General features: G+C 49.5%; 2 protein-coding genes across 3 annotated transcripts in view; one reads left to right on the top strand and one right to left on the bottom strand.

Annotated features, from left to right (window-relative positions):
• The window catches only part of XPR1 (xenotropic and polytropic retrovirus receptor 1), a 76,467-nt gene extending 65,578 nt beyond the window's left edge, over nt 1-10,889 (bottom strand). The window contains exons 1-2 of the mRNA XM_085232197.1: nt 10,546-10,889; nt 7,192-7,243 (exon numbers count right to left, since the gene is read on the bottom strand). Coding sequence (XP_085088323.1) covers nt 7,192-7,243; nt 10,546-10,614 — 121 coding nt within the window. The 5' untranslated portion in view covers nt 10,615-10,889. The remainder of the gene's footprint in view (nt 1-7,191; nt 7,244-10,545) is intronic.
• A 1,305-nt stretch (nt 10,890-12,194) lies between these two features.
• ACBD6 (acyl-CoA binding domain containing 6) overlaps nt 12,195-21,654 on the top strand; it is a 69,919-nt gene continuing 60,459 nt past the window's right edge. The window contains exons 1-3 of one of the 2 annotated variants that reach the window (XR_014885146.1): nt 12,195-12,436; nt 16,295-16,359; nt 17,317-17,413. Coding sequence is in view for 1 of the 2 variants with exons in the window: in XM_085231313.1 (XP_085087439.1) it covers nt 12,257-12,436; nt 16,295-16,359; nt 17,317-17,413 (342 nt within the window). In the remaining variant the exon portion in view is untranslated. The remainder of the gene's footprint in view (nt 12,437-16,294; nt 16,360-17,316; nt 17,414-21,654) is intronic. The other variant, XM_085231313.1, reaches the window with a different exon arrangement.

Genomic DNA, 21,654 nt, shown 5'->3' with positions numbered 1-21,654 from the left:
AAAACACGTTGGCACAGTCTTGCCAAATGCCTGCAAAAAGCAAACATAAGAATGGGAGCATAACTGTGGAAGTATCCTCTGCTCCTTGAGCCAAATGTTTTCATTGGAGATGTTTGATTTTTATTTCTTCTGCTTCATAGCAGCAGGACCACATGAAGACTTTAAGGTCTGATGGATACTTGCAAGAGAACTCCAGGCAGCTGTGGTGTTTGACACTGTCTACACTCCTTCCTGTCTACCTTCTGGATGAACATTTATAGTTTGGGGGTTTTTCTTTAATCAGAACATTTCAGGTGGGACACCTGCAACTTGCACAAAGTTGGGCATCATAATTCCGTCTTCAAATAAAATCATACAGAATCCCACAGTAGCAACCATCATCTTGAGTCTCTTGAGCCACTACCCCCCGCTACAGGGGGAATCACCCATATCTGCTGCTGCACGTGGTGTTTGCCTGACAAAGGCAACAGAAAAACTGACTCACTGGCCAGGAGCCATAACAGACACTCTGCAAAGAATCAGCATAGGTGGGAGTTATGATGGGAAAACGCATAAATCGACATTAGCCTAATTGTCCCCAGAGAGACTGCTCCAGCTATGTACAAAAAGCACACAAACTCATAATTTCTTGGTAAATAAAGCTTGCATACCTCTCAGAATAATCATCATGCTTGAGGCCAGCCACCACAAGGCACACGCCACAGTGCAATGCTAACAAAAAAGGGGGAAAAAAACAAGGTGGTGGGCAAGGACAAGAAAGAGGAGTAGAAGCATCTCTTCCCAGACCCGCTCCACATCACCCCTATACCTCAGTAACCATGGGATCACTACTGAAACTGATGGAGGATGGAGTATCCCCTGCCATGTCCTGCTTACCACAAAACAGGTAAAATTACCTTGCATGCAGAAGATGGCAGAACTACTGTAATTTGGGTGTGCTGCCTTAGGTTTCTAATTACCCTGTTAAGGCATACTTTTATTTGAGTTAGGTGAAGAGGCCGAAGCCTTGAAGGACACGCTGTAAAGCAGGCACGCTGCTACTGAAATACCAGCTCGAGGCTCTGGCAACCTCCCTTCCCCATATTAGCAGGGCTGGGGGAACCTTCTCAGGCTGCGAGAAGTTCCTGCATCAGCAGCTCCTGACTGACAGCTGGGCTGCACCAGCCGCAGGATCCGTGTCCCCAGGGCCATGAAATCCATGGCTGATGACTAATTCATTACTCGAATTTGTGCTTAGGCAAGTCCAAGCCCAGATCACACACCTCCCAACGCTGAATTCCTCCCCAGCCGGAAGGCGAGCGGCTCCATTAGCATGAGCGTGCACCAACCAGCTCCATCAGCTGGGAACAAAGGCGGAACAAAACCCGCAGGAGCCAGCTGCGAGCAGGAGGAACCGAAAGGGAAATCAGCACGGATCAATTCTGACTGAGCTGCAGCCGGATTTCTAAAACTGGAGACACTCGGTGCCCCTGGAGCCTTTGGGACTCCAGCTCAAGCCTTACTGAACGCCGACAGCAGCAAACACAACTTCTGCCTTCAGAGGTCGGGAGCTCCAGGGCCAAAGGCAGCAGGCTGGGGAAAAACAGGGCCGCGCGTGGCCACAAAGCAGACCCCGAAGCAGCCTGGCAAGGTCTGCTCACAGAATGGCTCAGAGCAGACAGCTACGCACAGGCAGAGGGACGCGGGACCCCTCGCCATCCCTCCTGCTGCTTCACGCCTTCTGGGGCTTCACCAAGGTGACATCTGCTGAAGAGAAGGGTATGAAAGCTGTGGCGGGCTCCCTGCTGCTAATGCACTGCTCAAACTCACACCTGATATGGGGTATTTTTGCAGGGTGTGATGTGCTCACCAGAAAGAGCAGTTGTCCTGCAACCAGGATTATTACAGCAGATGCATCCCATCAGGTGTGGCAAATGCTTCAAGCTTGGCATCCTGCTTTGCTTTCTTCCGGCTCCATATTTTAGCATCTAACCTCTGAAACATGAAGTTTTAATGAACAAATCTTACCAGCACCCTTACAGAGCTATGCTGTAAGTGAATGTTGCACGTTAAGAGCATGCAGCATCTGAAAGCTGGAGACGAAGCCTGTGTTAAGAGGGCTATCATTTGTGAGCACCGACACTAACCCAGCTCAGCCAAAAGATGCTCCTTCTTTATCCTCCCTGGGAAGGTCTCCTTTCTCCTCCCCGGGAAGCCTTCTTGTCTCTAGGCAACTCCATTAATTACAGCCTCTTAAAGGCTTTAAAAGGACACACAGCCTCCAAGAAACATTTTCTTGCACCTGTGCTCATCAAGGTCAGTGCAGAACCAAGTCCTGACCCAGCTGCTAACAGAGAAATGCATTACCCTGTAACTGGGTGGGGGGAAATGAAACCTTTGTCTTGGATTGCCGTGGAGTTCAAGGAAATCTGGCATGAGCAAGGCTCCAAGAAAGGCAGAATGCCATATGGGGTTCTCAGATTGGTTACTTCCTTGCCTTTTCACTGCTATCGCTGATGATGGAAGCCAAAGTCACACCAAAACACAGCAGTATTGGCCCAATCCCTTTCAGCTATTTATAGAATTTGCTTTATAGGTGTATCAGCCAATCCTGCTCATTATTACCCCACTCAGCTGCCTTGCCTGTGAGTCACTGCTACAGCTGTGCTCACAGGGAGCAGCCGTTCAGAAGCACACCTGGGCTCAGCATGGGGACACGGATGGGCAGTGGTGGCACCAGGACAGCCATCCTGGCCACACATCAGGGCACGCCTGCAGCCATGGGACAAGGCAGTCCTGAGGTCACAGCTCGCTCACTCGGCTCGCCAGAGGGCTCCAGGTTCCCTCACCCCACACACACCTTGGGAATGTTTATAAAGGCACGCTAATCACATTGGCAGTGTTTATAAAAGCACGCTAATCAACAGCGGGAGCAATAAGACCAAGATTGCAGACACAGCCTGGAAGCCAAATTCACTTCTTGCTGCTATTTAGAACTGGCATTTCAGCACGTGTAGAATTCTCACCCCTCCAAAATGCGTGCCTGAAGCTATATAGCACATGCAAAATAAATTGCATTTCTATCACTATGTTATGGCATGCAATTTTCCTCTTCCCAATCACACCGGCGGCCCCTCTTGTTAAGTCAAATAGCCTGTCAGCTTCTCATCAGGAAGTAGAAATTGCTTTTCCATCTCCTAGGAGATAAACAAGGCTCTCTCCTCTGCAGCAAGGGCAGCGCACAGCCCGGGGCTGGAGCTGCAGGATGGGCTGTGCTGCTGCTCACGCTCCTGCACACAGCACCCACCGTGCATGCCAGCGGATTGGTGCATTCTCAGTGTTCTCTGCAGCTTTTAGCTGAACGTACACAGCTCTGCCTCACTGCTGCCTTACAGCTACAGACCTCCAGGCATTCTTCAGCCTAGGTAACAAAGCAGAGGAGCTGTACTGGCAGCCCCTGCTCCTCCTACATGGCATCGCAGGGATGCTGAAGCTCCTGGCAGGCCCTGACCATCGTTCTGAAGCATCTTACAAGTGATTCTGATGCAGAAGAATGAGATTTCCTTCCAGGGAGAGCCTGCTCACAGCGTGCCTTTTTAAAGAGACAGAAACTCATCGGGTTTAATTCACATGGCATTATTCACCAAATAGCCACAGCCTCATCCCAAAGCCTAATCGCTTGTTTCGAATGCAATGGCTACAAACCCCGAGGCTGCCTCCTACACACACTGTAAATCTTGCTGTTACTCCTCCTGCTGCAGCCTTTTCCAAAGCCCAACAATAAATTCTGACCTCCTATCCGCACACGTGTGGTGTTTCTCTAGGCTACACCCAAAGCACTGTTTGATGTTCTGCTGCACTGCGAGCACAGCTGGCTGTCCATCTTCCAGCTTTATGAACTCCTTTTCTATTTCCCAGCCCTCGCGTTTTAACCACCAACATGAAACCTAGTACCTACCAGTTAAATTGACGCACTGGCCTTTTTATATTATCAGAAAGCAAGAGCAGGAAGGGAGGGAAAAAAAAGCATTTCTGATGTTGCTGTCACCCCTTGCCATTAAGGAGGGATTTACAGCCTTTGCACAGCCAGCCTGATAAGCAGCTTGCAGACCTGCAAAAGAAACCTGCCTTCAGGTGCAGCCCTTTCCTTGGAGCTGGTGTGCAGTGCCCAACCCAGCCTTCATGCTGCCTCCCAAGCTGTGCACAGCCCTTTCATTAGCCCAGCTGTGGAAACAAGCACCTGGGAGCAAGAACCTGAGCGGACCAGTTCAGCCAAGGCAGATCTGCACCACAGCCTGAGCGCTCTGTGCTCTGGCACCGCCAGCCTGCTATGAAGTAAGTTTATATCACCAAGCAGGGCATGCTGAGAAGGTCCCAATCTCACACCTCTCATCTGGAACAAGCAAAGAGGTGAATTTGCACAGCGCAAGCACCAGCACTGCTGCTAAGCTTTTCCCCTGTCAATCAAGCTGTAATGAAAGTCACCTATTAATTTTGGTTTTGAGTTCAGTCTTGAAGCATTCCTACTCCCCACTCGGTCTAATCCTTGTTCCAGCCTACCACTGGAATGCAGCTGGGGGTCAAGTGGAATAAGTCATCTCCGTAAGAGGAGGATACTGCTTTTGTGCCATTTAATGCGACAACAACAAGATCTGTTTACACAAGTCTTAAAGGGAGGTTAAATTTCAATATCTGAAAGACTAATATTCTAGGCAATAATATTCAGAGTAGACCATGTCCATTGGAGCGCATAATCAGGATGAATAATTCACAGCCAGGCTTCCATCTCCTCTATGGCTGCAAAGAGCTGAACCCTGAGGAGCTGGGGGAGATGCCAGCACATCTGCTCAGTGCTCACTGCAGGGGAGCTGCACTGGATGGCCCTCAGAGGTGCCTTCCAGCTCTAAGGATTCTATGGTCACCAGTAGAGCAGGTAAACGTGCTGGTAGGCGACCCCACAACTTACATCCACAATCATCCCCCTAGCAAACTTTTCTCCCTAAAATAGCAGCAGCAGCACCGTTTGCACAGCTTATGAGTCATTTTGAAGCCAGCTTTGTTTACCCACGTGCCAACCGTAAGCAGATTCCTTAACACGAGCCCAGAGCCAGCCAAGAGACAGACCTCCCTTTATTTCACAGCCCAGCTACTAGCTGAAGATTAGCTCCAGTGTACCTTAAGGCAAGCCAAAGCCCAGCTGAACACGGCTGCAGCGCCTGGCATCACCTACATCAAGTGGCTTTTAGTTAAACCAGCCTAAAACGAGATTTACACCAGCCTCACCCTGGGAAGATGGGGCTTACAGCACCCTCCTGGTGTTCCTGTGCTAAGCTCAAAGCCACACATGCATTTCAGAGAGCTGGAGAATGAGCAAAACAGATTCACAGCAGAGGAAACAAAACAAAACAAAACAAAAAAACCAGGAGGGAAATAACATACTGGAAACAAACTAATTAAGAAAGAAACCCAGCACACGCTCACATAGCACTGAACTAACAAGCGGTGCAGGAATTAGCACAGCTGCTCTCTTCTTAGAGGCAGTTTGGGCAAAAGAGTGACAAATCTGAGCAGTTCCAAACAGTTTGCATCGCTTTGTTCTCTGCAACACAGAGGGAGAGACTTGCTCTCCAAATAACAAGAAGATGCTTTTTGTAGCTAGCACAACCTTAAGTCATTACTTCCCTTTTTGATGAGGTTTCAAAGGCATCAAAGGAGGCAGAAACACAAGTTTACGTTCTTTTAACATTCAAAAGAGCAACATTAATATTATATTATACCATTTCATTCTTCACTTTCCCTTCCTTTCCTAAGTATGTTTACACGTAAACATTGCAGCACATACAGAACATCACTATATCACAATGAGCACAGGAAAAAAAAAAAAGCAGCCAAAATGCAGAATACCACTCAGGAGTTTTATGGCCAGCTTCTCATAGTGTCGTCCTTACACCTTCCCAAAACAAAACTGAGGAACTAAAATGCAAAGGATCTGCAGCCCCATCCATTTTAAGACAAACCTTAAGTCACGCACTGATGTTAAGACAAAGGAAACACATTTTCTCAAAAAAAACCAGCTAATTATCTCTAAAGACAAGTTAGTAAAGATCATCTGTGCAGCCCATACAAAACACTGTGGTTCCTCTAAGACAGAAAACTGCTTCTTGGGAGAGAAAACTGCTATCTGGGAGAAGGATCCTCCAGGCCTGTGGGGGTTTTAAAGCAGTTTTTGCATCTCTAAGAAGCAGGACTTTCCTCTTTTGCCAGTATATTGCTTCCAAGCTTGATTCCATTTCCCAAAAGCAGCCCATCAATTTTAGGTGATGCCAGGAGCGTGGCCACTCACCTGTAGAAATGCACTTCTAGGACCCGCAGTTTGGAGAAGAGGGTGTGAGTTGCTAATGAACTAGCATTAATGATGGCTGGCATTACTGACACCAGCCAGCAGACTGCCCTAGAAGCAGCAGTTCTGCTCTGCACACACACAAGGAAGAATCTAAGAGCTGCATTCAGAGAGATCAGTGACACTGACAATTCTCTGCAATCGAACTGCTAGAAGCACGGAGTTTGAAATCCACACAAAGGGACCAAAGCAAGATCAAGGCAAAAACTATTCAGTACCTCCAAGACAACTAAAGGAGAGAGAGAAAGATATAGGGTTCTACTGAGAACTTTTGCACACATCACATAAGGCTACTCAAAACGCAGCGAGCCTAAAAGCAAATGCTGTGCTAAAATAACCTACCTAGAGAATGCAGTGGCAATAAACATATGAAAACAAGAAAATATACTCATATCAGCATCCAAGAGGTGGCACAGCACTCAGGGAGCACCCAGGACAAAAGGATGAGAGCCTCACATCACTGCTCACCAACCGGTGACTCTCCAGCACAGCTATCTCCCAGGGCTGCCATAGGAAAACAAGAGGCTATTCTCCAGTGATGAAGTAGTACTTCCACCAGTGAATGTCCTTATAAGCGAGAGGAATCCAGCTGCTGAAGTCCCAAGCTATACAAAGCCATTTACTGTGCTGATGACAGAGGACAAAGAGTTCCAACAATCCCAAATAGCACGCAGGCTGCGGAAGGCCGAGCGTTTGCCCATCAGTGTATTGACTTGACCAATTTAGGAGGACTGAGGACAGAAAAATAACACTACTGCACGTCCAGTATCCAATGCCAAGAAAAACACAATTCTCAGCGAGCACGTGCTTACCTTCTATAGAAGGGGCCTGGTCCACGGCTGCATACAGCATCTCTTTTAAAGCCTGGAGGGGCAGAACAAAGAATGCAGTCAGAATCAAATAAAAATTACGTTTTGATACGCTTGCTTGAAAACAAAAGCAATTAAAGTCCTTTGATTCCTCCAGACTGACACACAAAGCTATGGGACGTGTTGGTAATGCTATTACACATATTTCTGCTAGCAAAAGAAACACATGTTCTCATTTATTGACCCCTTCATCTAAAGCTTGTTGTATTACTAATCTGCTTTTGTTATTCCAACCGTATTTTAGAACGTACTCTTTCAGAAAAAGGCTTCCAGGTTGGTAGGATGCTCGAGGTTTGTTAGAAAACCTGTGGCGTGACAGAGAAAGGAGCTTGTCAAGGCAAACAGAGATAAAGAAGCCTCGGGGATCTATCACTGTTATACAGCAGTACAGGAACACACACGTATTCTAAAAGCTGAAGACAGGGTGACGGACCAGATTAGGAAACACGAGTGATTGCCTTCTCCCAAGGAGGGGTCTCAAGGGCAACACAGCACCAAATAACCTGAGGTGGGGTTTGGAGGCTGATGGAGTAACCTGAACCAGTTTGGGAACTAGAAGTAAAGGGGCAAGACCCATTTGTCCTGCAGTTATTCACTTATAGCAAGTCACTCGATGAAGGCAAGCATCCCTACATACACAAAGAACACGAGCAGGCTTCACACACACACACCTGCTGTGAGAATTAGAGCTCATTTGCTGCCTTGTGAACCTACAGAAATGTAATGCACACCAGTCACTGGGGTCCTCGAGGCCTGCTGCCCATCACCCAACACATCCCACAGCCCCACACTCCACGCTCTGCCCCTTCCTGCCCTGGGTCAGCACAGCCTGAACCACCACCACCCCGACGCCCTCACAGGGAAAACCACAAGCTCAGCAAGGAGCAGCTCAGCGCTGTTGTAACACACTGCTAAGCAAACAGAGGGTCTAAAGGACACGTCTGTTTATCGCAAGGTGTCACAGGCGGCCAGCAAACAGGCAGCTCAGGCATCTCCCAAAGGTCTCGTTCCAGAGGTCTCAACAAAGGTCACTTGCAGAATTGTTTTCCCAGCTAAGCCACTGCTGGATGATCCCCATCCCAGTGACACAACCCATTCCTACGTTCCGGCTGACCATGGCTGCTCTGCCCCCTTCCTCCCATGACTCACCAGCTGGCAGCACGTGATCCTGTGCCATGCATCAAGTGGTCAAAAGAAAAAGCCACCAATGCAGAACGCCTTCCCCTTTCTCATCCTGCCAGCCACCCTCGCCTACCTGTACATTTTTCACGGGGGGAAAACAGGCTTTAGAACTTCTCAACCTGCTGCCCCTGTCCAAAGACAGAAGCAGGCAGAGCCCAAGGTCCCCTTTGGAGAGGAGGGAAGTCAAATAGATGAGAAAACATGAAAGAAAAAAGACAGCATGCCGATTAAAGAGTTCAGTAAAGAGCTTTCTGTGCTCGGATAAACAAATTCAGGATGGAGAAACCAGCAGAGAATTGCCATCTGCCAAGTGTAAAGGCAGGCCTCCATCACACTGGCACATGAGAGCAGGCTGAGCCACGCTCCCCTCCTTCTGCAGGAGCTTCAGGGATGCACACAACAGCAAATCCACATTGCAATTAGTGGACAAACAGAGGCCTGGCACTCCAACAACTTCACTGCAGCCACAAAGGCACGTTTGTAGGAAAAAGCATCCTCTGAGATTCATCTGTGAGTCACTTTAATTTGTCCAGTTTTGTCTGCTTGAAAGAGAGAATGCTGTTGGCCAACACGGAAAGACAGGATTTTGTTTGCTCTCCTATTTTATTTTTGCTCCATGGGAAGCAAAGGGGCAGTTCACAACACAAGGGGTGATGGCAAGCTGAGCTCCCAGACCTGCCAGCAGTGAGCATAGCACGGAATGTCACGCTTTGTGCTGTTCCATTCCTTCCAACTCGAGCCGTTCTACCATTTGTGCAATCTTTTCCTTCTGATTTCCCATTCTAGAGGCATACTGAGGCAATCAGGGGTTTGTAAAACTCAGTGCTTGCATTCACTCAGCCACGGCCAACGTCTTTGCCAAAAGCTGAATGAAACAGAACAGCATACATCATCAGTCTGTCTTCTCACGTGCCTATTGCTTGCTCTTAAGAAGCACACAGACAGCAATGGCCACTGCTGCGCTCTTGCTGCAAGATAATCTAAGCTATAGGTACCAAAATACATCTTTTTCCCCATTTAATGAAAGCCAACAGGCTTTTCCCTGCCTAAGCTCTTCCCCAGACCACGCACCTGCCCTCAACAATCACAGCACAGATAACTGCTGGAGGGGAAGGCCAACGTTACCGACAATAACTTTGCAGGCTGAAAATGATGAGAGACCACCCGACAGCAAAACGTCATTTTTAGGTCCTGAAAACACAACGTCTCGTTCTTCTCCCTGACGTCACCAGATCACAGCCTCCCCCTGCTGCCCCTACAGCAGGGCAGGGCCGCTCACCTCCCCGGTGGGGGCTCAGCCTCCTTGGGCTCTGCCACATTGCAACCCGGGGTCAGCAGCTGCTGTGCCGAGGAAATAACCACACGCATCGGGCTGGGGAAATATGGGGGGCTGCACGGGAGCCGGAGGCAGCGCCTGTCCCACCTCCCAGCCTTCGACGCGGTAATCCCTGGAAACGGGGCTGGTCTTTTCCCAGCTCGATCACAAGACCCACACGAGTCCGTGGGTTAGGCGCACCGTTCCCGCTTTCGTTAAGAAGATCTGAGCTGTCCAAATGAAAAGACACGGCAACGACCCGACCGCAGCCACGCACGCTGCGGGAAAAACCGCATGCGAGTACTGGAAGCGGCGCTCTGCCTTCCCCTCGGCTGAGCAACGAGGCGGTGTTTGCCGGCACAAAGGAGGGCTGCACGCCCCCGGCTGCACCCGCACCGCCGCCGGCTCCCGAGTGCCGAACGCTGCGGTACGCGCGGGCAGCAGGGCAGAGCAACAAAGAGTTTGACAACTTAGGAGCGAAAAGCAGGGCTGGGAGGGGTTATTTCGTATCGCTCAGAAAGGATTCCGAGACAGTTTGGACTCCAAGCCGCCTTTATTTAGGAGCCAGGCGGAGAAAGCGAGACGGACACAGTAACGGTGCCGCGGTTGAGACGTCAGGAGATCAATGCGAGCCGTGCGCGCCGCAAGAGCCGCGGCCCGGCGGAGGAAAGCCGGCCTCCGAGCGCCGAGCGGAGCCCGGGCTCGGCGGCTCAGCCCGCAGCTGCGGGACAGCGCTGCGCTCCGCTCCGCCCCGCCGGGCACGGCTCCGCCGCCAGCCCCGGGAAGGTCGCCGGGCTCACCTCGTACTGGATGTACTGCTTCCGCCATTCGGGGGTGATGTGCGCCGCGAGGTGCTCGGCGAACTTCATCCTGCCGCCGAGCCGCTCCTAGCGGCGCCTGCCTGCCAACGGGCCGCCGCCGGTACTGCGGGGCGGGGGGGGGCCGCCGCCGCCGCACATGGGCCCCCGCCCGCCCGGCCCCGCCGATCCTCGGCCCGCCTCGGGGCCTCCTCAGCGCCGCCCCGCAGCCGCCGCCGCCGCCGCCTCTTCGGCCGCCGCCATCTTCCCCGGCCCGCCGCCGCCTCCCGCCGTCAGCCGCCCGCCAGCCAACCGGCCGCCGGCAGCGCCGCGTCGCCACGGCAACATTCGCCACCGCCCACCGCCGCCGGGGGCGTGGCCTTGGACGTGGGCGTGGCACCGCGTGTGGGCGTGTCCTGGGCGGGGGCGTGGCTTAAAGATGGGGGCGTGGCCCCAATGGGGGGGCGGCTGCGTGTGTCCCGCAGCGCCTCGGGCGTGGTGAGCATCGCCGCACGGTGCTGCGTTACCGCTGCTGGGCTCCGCGGAGCAATGAGTTCGTTAGGAGCCCAGAAATAACCTGCCTTGCCGCTCTAATAACCCACAATTTACTGAAAACCTCACGTCCTGGTGTCTTGTTCCTCCCTCCCGATGTGTTTCCTGACCCTAGCCGTGTCTTAGCACATCACATTCGGTGAGCCCAGCCCAGCCCAGCCCATGACCTGTCAGTCCATCAGTCCACCCCCCTGCAACGTGCAGGACTAAAGGGTTGCAGGACTGCAAGCATTAGGTCCTTGCACTGGAACCATGCTGACATAGTGCCCAGCAGTGTGCTTGGAACACCTTGCTGTTATTGCAGCTGGGTGCTGGGAGAAGCTACGAGAATGGGCATTATCTGCTTCCTTAACTGGAGCAGGGAGAAGTTGGCAGTAGGCTTCCCGCCAGCACAGTCTGGCACTTGCTTTATTGGGAGTGTATAGAATCATTTATAAATAGCACGTTTTTCTTTAAAATATATATGTATAAATTATGCTGGGGGATTGCTGGGGAGGAGCCTTCAGAAGAAAAGTGCAAGAAAAAAGCCTTTCATAGGGAAAACCCTGAGCAGCAGCTGCTGAACTCTCATCCATCCCTTTCGTAGCTGGGGTCAGCACACAGCAGAGGGGTTTGGGGGTTGGCTCTGGGCCTGCTGGATCTTGCTGTGGGATCTTCTGTCGATATCTTGAAAAAAAACAACCAACTAAATGAGGGATGTGCTCGCTTTCCTTCAGATCCCCATTTGGATCGCACGCTGCAATATACTGACATTGACTACCAGACACCGAGGTCCTGGAGTGTGTTTGGAGAAGGGCACGGAGCTGCGCGGGGTGTGGGGCACAGTGTGATGGGGAGGGGCTGAGGGAATGGCATGGAGCAGTGTGGAGGAGCTCAGGGGAGACCTCACTGCTCTACAGCTCCTAAAAGGAGGTTGTGCTGAGGTGAGGTCGGCCTCTGCTCCCAGGTAACAGCGACAGGGCGGGAAGGAGCAACCCCTAGGAGGCCTCGCAGCCTGGGCCCACAGCCGGCCCGCCGCTGCCCCCCAGCGGCCGTTGTCCGCCTGATGGGGGTAGGCCCGCACGCATCCCGGAACTCTCAGGCGCAGCGCGCGTTTCCCGTCGGGCGGCGCGGATCCGTACCGAGGCGCGCAGGGGGACGGCGGTGCGGGCGGACCGGCGCCATGGCGTCGCCCCCGCTGGCGGCCGGGAGCGGCGGCGAGGGGAGCTCGGGCTCGGCGGGGTCGGATCCGTCCGATCGGCAGCTGTCCGCCTTGTTCGAGCAGGCGGCCGAACGGCTGCCCGCCCTGCTGCCCAGCGCCAGCAAGGAGCAGCTGCTGTACCTGTACGCTCGCTACAAGCAGGTGAGGCGCGGGGCCTTGCGAGTGGGCCGAGAGGCCTGGCGCCTGCGGGGGGGAGGGGATGGGAGGAAGAGGGGAAGGGCCGGGAGGCTGAGCTGGTTGGTTTCTGCCACGTGCTTGGGTCACTTGTGGAGCATTCCCAGCTCGGAGGGACCCCAAAGCTCCCCCAGCTGGTCCCTGCCTGGGCTGGGGCTGGCTGCCCCCCAGCAGCCCCTCGGCACGGGGCACTGAGGGATGGGGCGCACACGGCTCTGGCGGCACTGCCGGCCGCTCAGTTTGCATCCACTTGAAAAGCGACTGTGGAACTGGGCCCTGTCTGTTTTGCTCAGCAGGAGGTGCCCGAGGCCATCGGATGGGGCTCTGGGCAGCTCAATCCAGTGGCTGGCAGCCGTACCCACGGCAGGGGTTGGGGTTTGATGAGGTTTGAGGTTCCTTCCAACCCAAATCATTCTATGATTCTGCAGACAGTCCAAGTTACATTTTTCTTTCACGTGGAATACCCTTGTCTGGCCTGCTGCTGCTCGAAAGCGTTTCCATCTTTTTGATGCAGTATTGAATTATCCCCTGAGCTGGTGGCTCCTTAGCTGTGGTTTGTGGGCCATTAATTGTCTCAGAGCAGGCTGGTCACGTGGGAGCTTTGTCTTCAGGTCTTCTGGTGCTTCAACAGGTCTCTGGCTCTTTATTCCTTGTAAGAGAAAGGAAAGGGTGGGGGAAAGTGCCAGGAGAGCTTCTAGGAACTAAGGTCATGCATAGAAGGAGATGAAAAGAAATAGCGTTGTCTCTGCTGCGGCTTATCTGCATTCTCAGATTCGTTTCAAATAACCTCTCACTTCTCACCACCTACAAGTGCTTTGTAGCTGTCCTCGACGGCAAATAGGAGGTGTTACTTAGCCCTCAGCCAGCAGCAGAGGGTTTCCTGGTGCTTCAGAAGAGCTGCAGTTACTGAAATCAGAAGCTGTTTCACAAGTTGTGATACCAGTCAAGAAAAGGCAGCAACTACTGCAGTCAGCACAGGTCTCCAGTCCCCTCCAGGTGAGGAACCAGAGATCTTCCATCTCCTCTTGTCCCAGAATGCACAAACAGTGCCTGTGTGCCTCCTGCTTTGGGCCTCCATGCCTTTGGCTGGCCAGGAAGGCCACAATGCTGGAGCAGGCAGTGCTGGCAGGGGAGAGGAGGAGTTTGCTAGCACAGCTAGCTCAGGGTTAGGCTCTGCTAGCTTGGAGTTCTGCAGCATTTTGTGCTTTAAATCAAAACGATGGTGCTTAATGCAAGTTTTCTCTATTTAATTATAGCAGCAGTATCAGTATGCATAATGGGCTGCTAATATATTACTCCAGTGGACAGTAGTATTGCTAGCACACAAAAGGTGCTGACTCAGATCTGTCCGCTGCCCTTGATTTGGCATCCTTGTCTTTCCTCAGTTTAGTGTTTTATGTCACTGAGGGCTTTGATTTAAGACACAGCACCATCATAAAAGGGGGTGACAGTAACAGCTGAGCTCTCTGTTAAGATACTGTATATTATTTATTTCAAACTGTTTGGGTATATAACTGTTTTCCTGGAATTTTATTACCTTTTATTGGAGGCCATTTCAGGATTTTATTACTTTTCTCTCTGATTTTGTTTATGTGTCAGAGACTCGAAAATGAGGGAATTGCTTAGTTGTCATCTCCAGTGAGCTTTTCAGCTGATGGTGCTGAGTTTATGGCTCTGCCTCAGCACAGGAGGAAGATCAGACTGGATGGCAGGACGCTGGGCTGGAGTGCTGCTTCTCCTCCTGCTTTCCACGAGGCTCTGGGCAAATCACTTGTGCAATCCATGCCTTGAGCCTGCAGTGGCAAGATGAGGATGGAACTGAGCCAGCGTTAGCAGTGTGACTGCGAGCAAAGCAGGGACCTGCTGCCCTCAGTCTGCAGGGTTAGCATCCTTGTGTGATATTTCCTTAGATTCCCTTGTGCCCTGCTGACAACCAGCTTAACTGAGCACAGCTCTGAGCATCCGTCTATGCAGGCACTCTTCTGAGTGCTGTCACCTCCAGCCGTCAGGTGAAGGCTTCTCCCACAGCTTCTAAATTGCCACAAATGAGGCAGTTCCCATTCAGAGCTGCTTCTCAGTGGTTTAGGAGCAAAGCCTGCCGGCAGCTGCACAGAGAAGAATTCTAGGAAAGCACTTAATACATTCTGGCTGCACACTGCTTTTCATGCAGCTGATGAACTGTAAATGAGGAGAGCTAAGCACCAAGTGACCAGTCAGCCCCTGGAGACCGTCAGTAATTATTTTGTGGATCCAGAATGAGGAACTCTGCCTTCAAATCCTAACACAGCTCTTATCTTTCTGCTAGCTGGGGAGAAAAAACAGCATTTGAGGCTTTCTACTGAAAGCAACAGGACCGAGTCCTACACCACGCTTTTTTTTTTTCTTTCCAGTTTTTATGTTGATATATTTAGGTAAAAATCACCATCCTCGGCATCCAGTCTCCTCCAACGCTGAATTCCCGTTTGGTTTCTGACGCATTATGGAGTCCTGCAGCAAAGCGAGGGAAGCCAAGAATGTTATTTTCTTCTCTCCAGCAAAACCACTGCAAGCCTTTTTAATATATCTCAAAATAGCAAGCAGGGCACAGCAGCACTTCCCCCCACCCACTTCCCCCCCCCCCTTGATGGATGAAATTTAACTACTGTTCCCTGATTTGTATTACTATTGATGCTACTAACAATCTTTCCAGGGCTGGAACAGCCTTTGAATGCCAAATCTAGAGAGAAGGAACTGCCCTCTTGTTTTGATGATGGCAGCAAACAATTAAAAAAGATGGGATTTTTTTTTGTCTGACTTGGCCTGCTTGCACGCCGAACCAAAGAACTGCCAGGCAGGCACTTTCTGCTCACATGATGAGTTTGCATTTTATTTCCATGTTTTGTTGTATAAAACAAATGGTCCAGACCACATCTGAGCACAGGAGAAAGCATTGGCAGTACAAATGAATGGTGATTGATTTACAGGGCTTAACTGCTGCTTGTCCTTTCCCTTCTTCCTCCATGGAACGCAGTGCACTGTTTTACAGGCCAGCTGGGATCCTAATTTGGATGGACTGCTTACTCACAGGCAGTCAGATGCACGGCAAATTAATTTCAGTCACAGTCTCTCACACTTAAATGAAAACATAGTGTAACTAATAAATATCTCTCAGTGTAGGCACGCTCTCTTTAAAGCCTGATTAATGATTCTCTCCTCAGCAGAAAATCCCCACCTTGCTAAGGTGAGGTTGATTTAAGCACTTCACCTGCCTGAACGCTGGGGCGTATTTCATTTCTAAACAAGAAGGGTGAAGGCAGTTGGGTCTCGCTTGGCTAACAGGATGCTCTGCCAGCAGCCCCTGCCCTCCTGCAGGCCACAGCATCATAGAATGGCTTTGCTTGGAAGGGACCTCGAAGATCATTGAGCTGCACCCCGCACTGACAGAAATGGCTTTGTGCTTGTCATGTCGGGATGCCTTTCTGTGGAAAGCTGGCCACAGAAGTCCTGCTGGCACCAAGTCCATTTCACACTGAATAAAAGATTTCTTGTCCATCTGCATTAGTTTGGGTGCCATGTCTGTTCTGGTGTTCCTGAACAAGAGTTGAGCCACAAAAGCCGTGTACAAGACCACACTCTTCCTGCAGCAGTGCCCATCTGTAACCCTGCCTTGGTTCTGCCACTGTGGCCTCCTCCCATCACACTGCTTCACCTCAGGCACTTCTGCTCAGGCCTCAGCTCACTGGCAGCTGGTGCTTCCCATACAGCTGGATGGATGCCTCTCAGACCATTCAGGAGTTCCACTTGATTTGTTCTAACATAAGGAATTTTTATTTTTTTATTTTTTAGGTGAAATTCGGAACCTGTAACACTCCAAAGCCAAGCTTCTTTGATTTTGAGGGGAAGCAGAAATGGTAAGAGGAAATCGTAAGTCTTAGAGACTTCTGGTTCTACTCTGTGTTGTGTTACAGACCTCACTTTGAGGATGTCACATCAAAGAGCCTGCCACTGAATGGCTTTTAATATAGGATTGTCTTCACAAAAACATAGCCTTTCTTGTGCAAGAAGAAGGATACTGGTCTTACTGGTATTGCAGGCCTGCAATGCAGCAGACATCATCAAGTCAGAATTTTCAACCTGAACAGCTTACAGCTAACTGCCTCCTGTGGACATAAAAGCCCAGTCTGCCTTCACCTTCCACATCCAGAATTGGCTGCATACCATGAGAATCACAGAATGGCCAGGGTTGGAAGGGACCTCAAGGATGATGAATCTCCAACCCCCTGCCACATGCAGGGCCACCAACCTCCCCATTTCCCAGCAGCCCAGGGCCCCATCCAACCTGGCCTTGAACACCTCCAGGGATGGATGGGGCATCCACAGCCTCTCTGGGCAGCTGTTCCAGTACCTCACCACTCTCTCTGTAAAGAACTTCCCCCTGACATCCAACCTCAATCTTCCCTCCCTCAACTTCAAACCATTTCCCCTTGTCCTGCAGTTATCTACCTTTTTAAGGAGTTGATTCCCCTCCTGTTTGTAGGCTCCCTTTAGGTACTGAAAGGCTGCAGCCTTCTTTTCTCCAGGCTGAACACTGTAAAAACAGCCAAGCTAGCTGAATCTAAGTTAGAACACAAAACGTGTTCCAATCTAGATCTAGGTGCCCTTAAAGATGCTTTCACAGCAAAGTGCTGCACCTGCACTAGCCATTCATGGCTTCACTGAGAAGTTGACCACTTCAAACTGAATGGGAGGTGGCTTTACACCCCTTGAAAACATATAAATCGATCTTCTTCCTTCGTTTACTGATGACACCATAAAAACACGCTGTTCTGTCTCAGGGAGGCTCACTGATACATTGCTCTCTGCCCTAGGGAAGCTTGGAAAGCCCTGGGAGACACCAGTCCTCATCAGGCTATGCAGGAGTACGTTGCTACAGTGAAAAAACTGGACCCCAGCTGGAATCCACAGGTAGGAAGTGCTGTTCAGAAAACAAACCAGCATTCGTGCCCTTCGGAAGCCAACGATGGTTCAGCTTCACGCAGAACATAATTACTGCATAGGAAACTTCATTCTGAGCATATTAAGCTCTAACTTCATTTTAAAACTCCCCTTTTGTTAAGGCCAAAGCACGAAGAGCCATCTTTTTCATTTGTAATTATCTTCATTACAGTGAGCCCATGTGCAGGGTTGATTTGGCTATAGAGATCTAATTCATTTTGCTTTTATCGGTTCATGCTGTATGTAGCATGTAAAGATACTTCTTATCCTTTTCTCATCTTTCTCTTTTCAACTACTATTTAAATGTTGATCAATAGAAAGTAATCTCCATAAAAGTGACATGAACTGAATGATCAATTCTGAAAATGTTTCCTTTTTGTTTTGATACAGCAAATTACCAAATCTGATTATGATTAGGTACTCCAACAAGCGTATTTTTGAGTCCTGTATGCGTTTGTCAAAGGGAGATTGTACTGTTATTTTAATTAGTCTGCCTTTCATCTGCTAGGTTTATTACTTGATTGAGTATTTAAGGATATCTCCCTGTTTATAAACTGATTTCTATACAATTTTTTTAAGAGGATTGCTCTTTAGAAAAATATTGCTTTTAACTGGAGTTAGAAAGGAAATGTTTCACTAATAGCAAAATGCTGACAGCATGGTAATTTCTTTTCACGGTAAGAAATTGATTCTTTTTTTGTCCTGCACTCTGGAAGCAGGATCTTGTGTGAGCACCAGCCTATGAATCAAGATCTTGATTCCCTCTTACATTCTGGTGCTGTTCTGGACTCATAAGAGTGATTGCTGCTTCTCTGCCAGTTGGTGTTCCATGGGTTTGATCCTGTTTTTGCAGCAGAGAGGTAATGTCATTTAGAGACTACCAAGTAGAGCTGGGGTTCATTAAGAGTGCTGTGACAGGTTCTGCTTTGGGTACATTTCCCCTCCTTGCTTCAAAGGGCTACTCTTTTTCACAGTTATCCCTTGGGCTTACAAAGCTCTCTGCTAGGAGAACAACCTGGTGGTCTTCAAATCCTTTTTAAGAACTCATCCAGCAGTCATCCAACTCTGTTCTTCCAAACAAGGGGCTGTTTGCAGTGATGCTCCTCCCTTCAAGTGAGGAATGAATGGGTGAGAGAGCTCTCTTTCACATACCCCATGCACAGGACTCAGCAGACACCACGCAGTGCAGAGTAATGCTATTGCACGGGCATTTGCTCACTGGTGTGTGGCTCCATCCTCCTGTGGTTTTGGATAGTTGGTGCAGGAAGTTTGCAGGAGGAAAGAGCAGTGCTAGGGCTTGAGCAGAAGCTTCTCTGCTAATGGCAGGGCTAAGACTGCCTGGTAGTTTTAAGAAGTGCTATTTTCTCTCTTCAGATGCTTGTTGTTGCAGCATTTCAGTACATAAACCTCTCACTCTCATAATCAGGTGTGTATTTCTTGGCTTCCTGACACCAGTAGTTTTCTTACTCAAACAGCTCCAGTGCATGGCACTGCCTGTGCCTTCACTGTAGTCCTTATTCTGTTTTCCTTACCCCTCACCTGTGACTGAGCTAGAAGCAGAAACCTGTTAAGAGGTCTGAGAGCTTTTCATGGAAGTCCGTTCAGCTGCAGAAAGGCCTAACAGAGGAAGTTAGAATATCAGAGAATGCAGTTTCAGAGTCAGCATTCAAGTATGGGCAACAGTACTTCCTTTAAGAGAATCCACCTGTCCTCCCTACTGTGTTTTCATTTTAATTCCATTTTTCTACAGCTAAAATCCCACGAGGAGTCTCTCATCCTTCCATCTCTCTGTTTTTTCCTGCCACATCCACATTCAGGAGCCACAAGAGGGAGCTCTGCTCTTCCAAATGAGGGAGTTGAACACATCAGGCATGGTGGTAGGATAATGGCTATTTCACTCTTCCAAATTCAAATTGGATTTGTAAGAAAGACCTGTGAGAACATCACAAGGTTCTTCATCGCTGTCATTGTCTCCTTTACATGCTCACCTGCTGGGCTCTTTTCTCTTTGGAGTTCTTCTTGTGCTCAGTAGATTACAAATGAAATGCTCCCGCTGCTTGAATAACATGGGATAAAAAGCTTGGTACAAATGTGAAAAGTTGAGCTTCGAAATTACTGTGGAACTGTAATGCTATAACAGGGTGGAAAGTACCACAGTAACAGGAGAGTGGAAAAGTCTTTGGCTACAGCAAATGTGAATGAACCCAAATGCAGCAGACCCAAAAATAAAGGAAGAAAGCTGCTTACCTTCAGAAGACCACAGCTAGGCAAGGATCTCCAGCAAGAGATGCTCTCACCTCCACTGCCAACCCTTAAATGAGATCTGGGAAGGGGTGGATCCTGGCTCCACCTCTTCTGGTCACTCAGGTTCATTGCACACACCTGAGCTCCCCAGGTTGGCCCTGCCTTCCACCAGGTGCTCAGTCACTGCTTCAGGCTGTGACTTAGCATTTCTGTTAGAGGATCATAAATAGTAATCAGAGTACAAGGGTGCTGCATATCTCATTATACAGTTTACAAGTTTTCTTGTGTTATTTTCAGTCCTTCCTCTTCCCCATTTCCTGTATTCCCAAAGGGTATATAATGTCTTAATCTTTTAGCACTAAGTACACAAAATTTAAAACTTCTCTTAATATCTCCCCCCCAAATGATTTATTGCTGTTCTGCAGCCTTTGGGCTGTCAGTATTTTTCTTAATGAAAAGAGTGGCACTAAATGTACACAGTATTTCTTATGCAGCCTCTATAGATCCACGTCTCTGTTCACTTTTCTTGATCCTTTCCTTGATTCATTCTTTCACATTGACCTTGCAGGTTCTGTATTAGTACATTTTCAGCATCAGACTGTAATTGCTATAATTTAGTAATCTTTCTTTGGTTCTGATGGAAGAAAATGAAGTGGATGCATGCTGATGCAGGAAGAGCATCCCGAATTTGTGTGCAGAGCACTGAAAATACCACCAACAGCCAAAATCTGACTTTCTCCTTTCCCTTCCTACCCAGAGCTAGGAGTACCTGCAGATGATTAGGAGACAACTGCATGTGGAGATATGGCAGCCACAGCTATATCTTGCTCTGTGAGGCCCAGATGCTGCTTTTCACATCAGTTGCACAGCTGTTGGCTCGTCTCCGTGGATGTTTCCAGTGCCTTTTAGTTTTGCCTTCACCCTTCTCACTACCGGGCTGTCTGATACATTCATGCCTGCAGTTTTCTTTAACAGCAATAAATCATCAGACTGCATTATTTTCAGCAATTCTCTTTGCTAGGAAAGCTTTAAAATAGCAGATATACAGTAAAGTAGGTGAGATCCGTGATCTTTACTTTCACAGAGCTGCTATATTTCTCTTGAACTCACAAGTTTAGAACTAGTCATCACGGTTGCCTTTCTGGATGCTTTTGCAGCTAGCTCCCCCACGTTGGCATGGTCTTCTGATGTGCCGTGCTGTAGGTTGTTTTGCTCTTCTTCCCAGGAGCAGCTGTTCAGAGGCCAGGACTCAGCTCTTCCACGCTCGCCTCGATTCTCCTCTCGATGCCATCTACCTTCGTCATCTTCTACCTTTTAGCACATCTTTTGTTTCTTGTTCTTTCTTGTGAGTCATTCCTTTTAGTCTGAAGTTCCAGGCAATGAAAAGGTAATTGCTTGGACCAGCTCAGTGCCATTTACATATTTCAGAGACATCACCTGTCCTTCAAGTCTGTTCGCTCTTCCTCCAAAACAGAATAATTTATGAAGCAGTTCTTTTGTGTTTTCTGTTCCTAAATAGAAACGTTTCATGCCGTCAACACATCCGACTGCTTGGGGTCCTTCAGAGAGGTAGATGTGTCCTGCCTGCTCTGCTTCTCAGACTTTCACCTGTTGTCTTGCTGCTTTCCTGGCAGCAAGTGACACATTGCTTTCAGTGGCTTTTGCTGATGCGTGTGTGTGAGTTTGGCAATGACGTCCCTCAGCTCTCCCTGGCAGCCACCTGCAGCACTGCCCACGCACACCTTGACCCTGCTGTCACTCTGGCTCTGCAGGCCCTGCCCTTGCAGCATTACCTTGCTGTCAGCAGCGGGTTTGGTCATTTGGGGAAATCCACAAACTCTTGCAGCTCTGTGCAGTCACTTGGTTCTCACGTTTGTCGCTGTCTTTCCTTTGGGCACTTTTAGTGCTCGTCAGTTTTGAGGCAAACGTTCTCGGTGGCCATGTTTCCATTTCCACAAACACCATAA

Source organism: Meleagris gallopavo, chromosome 10 (assembly GCF_905368555.1).
Source record: "Meleagris gallopavo chromosome 10, MGAL_WU_HG_1.1, whole genome shotgun sequence".
Classification (NCBI taxonomy): domain Eukaryota; kingdom Metazoa; phylum Chordata; class Aves; order Galliformes; family Phasianidae; genus Meleagris; species Meleagris gallopavo.
The sequence above is the reverse complement of the archived record's forward strand: the minus strand, read 5'-3'. Positions and strand labels throughout refer to the sequence as shown.